Consider the following 8,976-nt stretch of genomic DNA (forward strand, 5'->3'; position numbering starts at 1 on the left):
CCACTCCTGGGCATATGTCTGGAGAAAACTCTAATTCGAAAATATACATGCATCCCAATGTTCATAGCAGCACTATTTACAATAGCCAAGACATGGAAGCAACCTAAATGTCCATCAACAGACAAATGGATAAAGAAGAAGTGGTACATATCTACAGCGGAATATAACTCAGCCATAAAAATGAATGAAATAATGCCATTTGCAGCGACTTGGATGGACCTAGAGATTATAATCCTAAGTGAAGTAAGTCAGACAGAGAAAGACAAATACCAGATGATATCATTTACATGTGGAATCTAAAATGTGATACATATGACCTGATTTACAAAACAGAAACAGACTCACAGACATAGAGAACAAACTTATGGTTACCAAAGGGGAAAGGGGGAGGAGAAGGGATAAATTAGGAGCTTGGGATTAGCAGATACAAACTACTATATATAAAATAGATAAACAGCAATGTCCTACTGTATAGCACAGGGAACTATAGTCAATATCCTGTGATAAAACGTAATGGAAAAGAATATATATGTATAACTGAATCACTTTGCTGTATACCAGAAATTAACACAACATTGTAAATCAACTACACTTCATATACTTTAATAAAAAAATTTTCTTTAAAGGCAAGGTTTTCATTATATATCTAATTATGTGAAAAATATACCTCTATAAAGATAGGCCCTACAGAGAAACATGGACCAATTAACATGATTGACTTGTTGGGAGGCAGTATCATGGTCGAGCTCTCTTCCTGAGATTTTCTCTTCTCACACACAGGTGATGTCAAGGGCTCAGAGGAAGGTTCCAATGCCGACACGTGGGCATTCCATCCCTGGAGCTGCGTTTCAAACACCTTAGCCTTCGAAAGGGCGAGGCATTGGCTTTTGGAGGTGTGGCTTATAAAACTTGACAATCACTTATCTACTCACTTCACTGAGTTTAGTCAGTTCTCAAAAAAATTAATTTTCTCATCATGGAGAGAGTCAATTTTTGTGGACTCCTTAATTCCATTTGAATATCGGTCTTTAGAAAATTCAACTCCGGGAGAAGTCATATGGAGGGGCATTCCCAAGGAAGTAGTGTGGCTTCTCACCTACTTCCTCCTCTGCTCGCCGATTTTGGGGAGGTTTTATGAAGGCCAGAAAGCTCTCTCCTGGCCACACTGCAATTCAGCTTTCCTCCCAGAGGAAGTGAGTGTTTCTAGAAATTACAGCACTGCTCTCAGGGATGCCAGCCTTGGGCCTGGGCTTGTTGCTCTTTGAGAGGAAAATGGTCACAACAAACGGGAGTTGGTTTGCCCCTGTTTGGAGTTGCAGTTGTTTCTGGTTTGCACCTGTCGGCCTTCCCTAGCCAGTTCTTCCTAAAGTGAGATGCGAGGCAATGAGGGCTGTGCCTTTTGGAGTATGTGCCCTGGACCAGCAGCACCAGCATGGCCCGAGCACTTTTTAGAAATGCACATTCCCTGGTGGCGCAGTGGTTAAGAATCCGCCTGCCAATGCAGGGGACACGGGTTTGAGCCCTGGTCCAGGAAGATCCCACATGCTATAGAGCAACAAAGCCGGCAAGCCACAACCACTGAGCCTGCATGCTGCAGCTACTGAAGCCCGCGCGCCTAGAGCCGGTGCACTGCAACAAGAGAAGCCACCGCAATGAGAAGCCCACGCACCGCAATGAAGAGTAGCTCCCGCTCACTGCAACTAGAGAAAGCTGGCGCGCAGCAATGAAGACCCAACGCAGCAAGAAAGAAAGAAAGTGAGGAAGGAGGGAGGGAGGGCAGGAGGGAGGGAGGGAGAAAGAAATGCACATTTCAAGTCCTAGCCCAGACTTACTGAATCGGTGATCTGTGTTTTAACAAGACTCCAGGAAGTGCTGATGCACGCTCAGGTGTGAGAGCCACTGCGCTCATAGCACACAGACGATTTTAAGTGGTCTATGGACACAGCATTCGAGAACACTGGTTCACTTAGAAGGGGAAGTTAATTGCAGTTTCAAACTTATTTCAGTCATTCTGATTGTAAAATCTCATTTACTGCTAATATATCTTCAACTGTTCTCTTTCTTGCATTATTTCCCATTACAAGAAAGAGAACTGCTCAAAGAGCCTTTGGCAATCACAGATACCCACCTAGAATCCAATCACACTTCACCTTTATTGTATTTATTTTATCGTGACTTTCTATTTATGGAAAATGAAACTAATGTTTTATTTGAGGTGATGATGTAAAGTTTATTTTAAAAGTAAATTCATTTAGGTCTTGAAAAAATGTCGATATCAAGAAAACAAATTATGGAAGAAAAGAGTAGAGACAATATATGGTTTGTCAAGAATCCTGTACGGAAAACATGATGTTAGGACACATCATTGGGTGGGTGTTGCGGAGGAGGGCTTTTAAAAGCATGGGGGTGGGGGAAGCAAACAGGTAAATAGAAATAAGTAAAAGGAAATATGAAATATCAACAACATGACAAATGTCACATGAAAGTAGTAAAAGAGAAAATTGAACCAAGCCTGCGTTGGAGCTGAACTCCGAGTTATTTTCTGATAACTGACTTATTCTCAGATAAGCACCTGTTCCGGGGAAGTTACCCCCCACCGCCAGCTTACTGTCAGTCTGGGGAGAGTGTAATGACGTTTAACTTGACGTTCAAGGCTGCAACTCGACCTGCAACTTTCCCAATGATCTGTAACCAGAAATTCTTTTTGGTCACTGTTGTTCTTCATCACCTATAAAATGTCTCTTCCAAGAAGGAATCTTTTTTTTTTTTTTGCGGTACACGGGCCTCTCACTTTTGTGGCCTCTCCCGTTGCGGAGCACAGGCTCCGGACGCACAGGCTCAGCGGCCATGGCTCACGGGCCCAGCTGCTCCGCGGCATGTGGGATCTTCCCGGACCGGGGCACGAACCCGTGTCCCCTGCATTGGCAGGCGGACTCTCAACCACTGCGCCACCAGGGAAGCCCAAGAAGGAATCTTTGATCTGGCTATCTCAGGAACTGTTTTCTTTATGGCAAATTTGAAATAAAACTTGGGCATGCATTCATAAGCAATCTCCTGAGAGGCTGCATAGCATCAGGAATCAGTTAGATACTCTGATTATGGGCCTATCTTACTGAGAAGATGAAAAGAATGACAATGCTTGCTGAAGACAATGGTGTGTGGGAAACACGCCTCATACACAGCCTTTGGGGGAAGGGACATTTGGCGATATGCATCACAGGCCTCTAACAATGGACCCACCACTAGACCCAGCAATTCCACTCTAGGAATTTATCCTAAGGGAACAGTCAGACCTGTGCTCAAAAACATCTATACAAGGATGTATTATTCTTCATAGGAAAAAATTTAAACTATGAAAATGTCCAAAAGCTAGAGCTTGGTCAAGACAAATTTATTGAGTTCATGAGAGGAATATTACATAGTCACTATGACAAAGGAAATTTTCAGCAATACTGTATTTACTAAGTATAAATAAACTACAAAACAATAGATACAGTGAGGTACTATGCTTGGGTTCCACCAGCCAGTGTCAAGTCTAGGTGTTTTCCTTCATTCACCGAACACTTTAGCGCATCTACAACTGCCAGATGTTGTTCCAGGCTCTGCGGATAGAGCAATGACTTGAAATGAGCATTTCTGCGATAACTGTGAAAGTGCTATGCAGGGCACACGCAAGGTGGGCTGGGAGCTACTTCCCGTAATCGGAAGATCTCACCTTGAAACCCTCTCTGTACAGTGCACCTGATAAGCACAACACCCAGCAGAGGCCAGCGCACACAGGCACGCAATAAACAGTCCCCGATTGGCAGGATTCCTTTGCAGGCAAATATCTCAGTCTCTGCTCCACTCTGGGCGGCAGCCGCCATAAAGGGAAGGACCAGAAACCACCCTTCCCTCTGACCTCCTGCAGTGAGGGGAGGTCTGTCTCCTCAGGGAGACTCCCCCTTCCTTTCTGGAAATTCTCTCCCACCGGCCCTGGTCCCTCTCCCCAGAAGACTCCTTGGTGTCTCTGGAAATCACAAGGTTGGGGAGTGGGTGGTGAGGGGTAGGGCTGGGCAGTAGTGTCTACAGAACTTCTCTCTAGAAGCCATCTTGTCCTGGCTCCTGCTGAGTCAAGATGCCTTGTAATAATCTGCCCTGTAACTATTTGTAGTCCCTTGAAAAATATTTCCTCCTCTCCCAATAATGCTCATTCAGAGGGTAGTATAAATGTGTGGGTTTGTGAACTGAAAACTAATTACCAACGGGGCACAATCTCTGGGAATCTTTTCTCCTCTGAGAAAAAGTTACGTTCTAGTGCAAATACCCTGAAGCTCTTGCAGGGCTGGGCCCCCAGGGTGTTGTTCCCACACGGACCCAGTGTGGAGTGGTGGGAAGAGTAGTTTTCCCCAATACATCATCCCAGAGAATTGAAAGTGAGCTGGATATCACTTTATCATCACTAAGATGGCTATAAGCAAAAGACAGATAATTGCCAAGTATGGGTGAGGATGTGGGGAATTGGAATCCTCATACACTTCTGGTAGGGATGCAAAATGGTACAGCTACTCTAGACAAAAGTCTGGTAATTCCTCAAAAAGTGAGAGTTCCCATTTCACCCAGCAATTCCACTTCCAGATATGTTCCTAAGAGAAGTGAAAAAACTTGTCCACACAAAAATTTGTACATGAAAGTTCATTATTCACAATAGCCAAAAGATAGAAAGAACCTAATGTCTATCAACGGATGCATGGATTAACAGAATGTGGTATATTTCATACAGTGGAACATTATTCCACCATAAAAAGGAATAAAGTACAATGTGGATAAAGCTTGAAAATAATAGGCTAAGTGAAACAAACCAGTCACAAAGACCACATATCGTATAATTCCATTTATATTAAATGTCCAGAATAAGCAAATCTGTAGATACAGAAAGTGGATCAGTTGTTGCCTAGGGCTAGGGGGAAGTGGGAGGATGAGGGGATGATGGCTAAGAAGTATGGGTTTCTTTCTGGGATGATGGAAATATTCTAAAATTGGCTGTGATGATGCATTGAATTTAAATCAGTGAACTGTATGGTATGTGAATTACATCTCAATAAAGCTGCCACCAAAAAATAAAAGTTTAAAATGTAATCTGGGATGGATTAGATGGAAATCTCTCCAGCAATTTTACAGAGGACTGTCTTAAAGGAAACTTTTATTCACCAGAGGCCTCCCTCTGCCTACAGATAGCTTTTTGTAATGACCACGTCTCTGCATAGTTCAGAAGAGCTATAGAAATATAGTTATTAATAACAACTTACACTTTAAAAGCACCTACCATGTGCCACCATTCTACACTCTTCACTTCACACTTATTAACTCAGAATCATAAAGAAGATTTACTATTATAATACATATATTATGGCTAGGAATCTGAAGCACAGGTAGAACTGTGACTTAGATCTGGGTCAGCAAGCTTGTTCAATAAAAGGCTAGACAGGGGCTTCCCTGGTGGCGCAGTGGTTGAGAATCTGCCTGCTAATGCAGGGGACTTGGGTTCGAGCCCTGGCCTGGGAAGATCCCACATGCCGCGGAGCAACTAGGCCCGTGAGTCACAACTACTGAGTCTGCGCGCCTGGAGCCTGTGCTCTGCAGCAAGAGAGGCCGCGATAGTGAGAGGCCCGCGCACCGCGATGAAGAGTGGCCCCCGCTTGCCGCGGCTGGAGAAAGCCCTCGCACAGAAATGAAGACCCAACACAGAAAAAATAAATGAATAAACTCCTACCCCCAACATCTTCTTTAAAAAAAAAAACAGGCTAGATAGGAAGATCTTTCTTCTCATTTTAAATTTTGACTGCAGGGGAAGTATAGAAAGTAGCTTGACATTACTTGTGAATTATACAACATTATTAAATTGTTGTTAAAATGACTTAACCATAGTATAAAATTTGCATGTAGTGCTGTTTTACCTTGTAATTGTAAGTTGAATTCATTAAGAAGCATTACCAAGTCTTTAGCAAAAGCTACCTTCAAAAGCCATTGCAGGCAACCAGGACTATCCGTTAGCCCAGCTGGGCCCGCGGCGCACTTGCGCAAAATGCGAACCGGAAAGGAAGGTTCTTCCCCCGGACGTTTTGGCGTCACAGTGTCAGGCAGAACTTCGGGGAACTGGAGCCTCCCGTAGGGATGGAGAAAAGAGCGAGCTGCCCCAGGGTAAACATGGAGTAGACAGAGTTGGATTTCATCAAGATTAGTGGCTTTGCAAGATGATGATTCATGGTGATGGCTTGCAGGGTCATAAACAAAAGAAGGCACGTGGGACTTCAACAGCTTTCATCGTTTGCAGAAACAGGAAGAACTTTCCTAGGCCCAGTAAAATCATCCAAATTTATTATAGATGAAGAGTGTCATGAAAGTGTGTTAATCAGTTCAACAGTAAGGCTTCTGCAAAGTTTGGATTTAACCAGTGCAGTGGGACAACTTCTCAGAGAAGCAGTTCAAGCACAAAATAACACATACAGAACTGGAACCAGTACTCTTTTGTTTCTTGTTGGTGCATGGAGCAGTGCTGCTGAAGAATGTCTTCATTTGGGTGTCCCCATTTCATTAATAGTGTCTGTAATGTCAGAAGGCTTGAATTCATGCATTGAAGAGGTAGTTTCCCTTCAAGTACCTGTCCACAATGTATTTGACCGTATGGTTAACACAAAGACATTTTCTGGACCTGAAACATTTAGTGTCGGCGTATGCCCTTTTCTCCACATCCCTTCAGGTACTGGTTTGATACAGAAAGAGCGTGATCTCAAAGATGTTGCCTCTCAGTCACTGGCCATTTACAGTCTTTCTGGGAGACCTGTTAAATCACCTCAACTCTTTAGGTCTCAGGATAAGGTTGAAGCAGATGAAAACACATCACAAACTCCTCAAACTCTGAAAAACAGTCTGCTTGCAGACACCCGCTGCAGAAAGTCAGTACTAACCCACAGTAGACATTTTAGTAGGACAGGTAATAATCAATGGATAAGCAAACCAGACGGAGTTCTAGAACAACTTAGTGCAGCTACTCCCAAGACTTACAGATGTGATGATTTGGTGGAGTTGGAGGTGGGTTTGAGTCACGGAGGTCACAGCAGCATGAAGTTAGTAGACGAAGCAGTACGGCTACAATATCAGAACGCGGGTATGCAACAAGGCAGCTGTACAGTGCCATTTCTTTTTGACATTTCAAGAATCTTCACTTGCTGCTTACCGGGCTTCCCTGAAACTTTTTCTTGTGTCTGTCCAGGATATATCACTGTTGTATCAATATCTAGTGCTGCTCTGATCAAGGAATTGCAGAATCAGCCTATTCGGGTTGTTCTTGTTGAAGGTGATCTCACAGAGAATTATCGCCACCTGGGATTTAATAAGTCTGCAAGTATTAAAACAGTATCAGAAAGCTTGAAGTTTCAACAAGATGGCTCAGAAGAACTGTGGACAGATCATGTGTTACAGGTATTAATCAAGTTCAATGTGAACCTTGTCCTGGCACAAGGAAATGTGTCTGAACGCTTAATTGAAAAATGCACAGACAGCAAGAGGTTGGTAATTGGATCAATGAATGGCAATGTAATGCAGGCTTTTGCAGAGGCTTCAGGAGCAGTGCAGGTGACCTACATTACACAAGTGAACGAGAACTGCGTGGGCAGTGGGGTCTGTGTGACCACCTGGAGAAGCATTCCCTTTGATGCTGCAGATGAGATCAACAGAATGGCAATCATGTTAAAAACAGAAGGAATTAATTTGGTTACAGTAGTGCTGACTAGTCCAGTCACTGCCCAGGTGCAAACCAAAGAAGATACCTTCTGGACGTGTGCCTATCGTCTGTATCATGCTCTAAAAGAGCAAAAGGTCTTCCTTGGGGGTGGCGCAGTTGAATTTTTGTGTCTTAGCCATCTTCAGATTCTTGCGGAGCGGTCTGTGAATAAAGGAAACCAAGGCTGTTCAGGATGGCTTCATAATACTTCCTCTTGGCTGGCCTCATCTGTGCCACAGTACAGACCGACTGTGCTTAAACTCCTGGCAAATGGATGGCGCAGATACCTTTCAACTCTCCTGTATAACACTGCCAGTTACTCATCAGAATTTGAAGCCGGCACATTCATTCAACATCATCTACAAAATGCTACAGACTCTGGCTCTCCTTCATCTTACGTCTTGAATGAATATAGTAAACTAAATAGTGGGATTTTAAATTCAGACATTTCAGATAAACTGGAACAGATTCCAAGAGTTTATGACGTTGTTACACCAAAGACTGAGGCATGGCGCCGAGCTTTGGATTTGGTACTGTTAGTTCTTCAGACAGACAGTGAAATTATCACTGGACTTGAACAAACGCAGATAAATTCGCAGGAATCAGAGGGCTTTTTATTTTTGTAGTGTTATTGGCTAAGTCTTTGGAAAATAATCTTTGGTAATATGTCGTGCTAATAATAAATTTTCTAGTAGCCAAAAAGAAAAGAAAAAAAAAAAAAAGCCATTGCAGGCAAATATCTCAGTCTCTGCTCCACTCTGCTCACTACTGCTCAGCCATGAAACTGCTTTATAGTAGGATAAGTCAGGCTGTTAGCTTCTATATTAGACAAAGATTCACAGAACCAGTGATGGTTAAGTCCACTGACAGTGAATGACGTTCATCGTTAACAGTACCGGCTCTACAACACAGGGTATATTCAAATATTCTCCACAGAATTCTTACTCATAAATAATATAATGAATAACCATAGGCTTTAAATGTCTAACATTTTCAGGAGCTTTGTAAGTGAATCCAACTATAGCTTTTTCTGCTCCACACATATTTCTACCACCTTCAGCTGTAACATATCTTAGCAGATTCTACTTCAATTTATACTGAAAATAGTGTTCTCACAATTTCTTTGCAAATATTTTTTTTACAAAATAGCTTTATTGAGATTTAATTCACATATCATATATTTACCCATTTAAAGTAGATAATTTCATTTTGAA

The 8,976-nt window shown here is 42.7% G+C and overlaps 1 protein-coding gene across 1 annotated transcript; it reads left to right on the forward strand.

The window, feature by feature from the left end:
- Positions 1-6,038: 6,038 nt before the first annotated feature.
- Positions 6,039-8,476, forward strand: LOC113620734 (Bardet-Biedl syndrome 12 protein-like). Its single transcript, XM_027106993.1, has one exon. The coding sequence runs from the start codon at positions 6,244-6,246 to the stop codon at positions 8,386-8,388; it is 2,145 nt and encodes a 714-aa protein (XP_026962794.1). The 5' UTR covers positions 6,039-6,243; the 3' UTR covers positions 8,389-8,476.
- Positions 8,477-8,976: the final 500 nt, after the last annotated feature.

This window comes from Aethalodelphis obliquidens, unplaced genomic scaffold, assembly GCF_003676395.1.
Source record: "Aethalodelphis obliquidens isolate GAN/ISIS:26980383/991018 unplaced genomic scaffold, ASM367639v1 scaffold1, whole genome shotgun sequence".
Classification (NCBI taxonomy): Eukaryota; Metazoa; Chordata; class Mammalia; order Artiodactyla; family Delphinidae; genus Aethalodelphis; species Aethalodelphis obliquidens.

Bases quoted from the DNA above. Each gene is read 5' to 3' on its own strand.
- LOC113620734 (XM_027106993.1), top strand. From the start codon at position 6,244: ATGGTGATGGCTTGCAGGGTCATAAACAAAAGAAGGCACGTGGGACTT.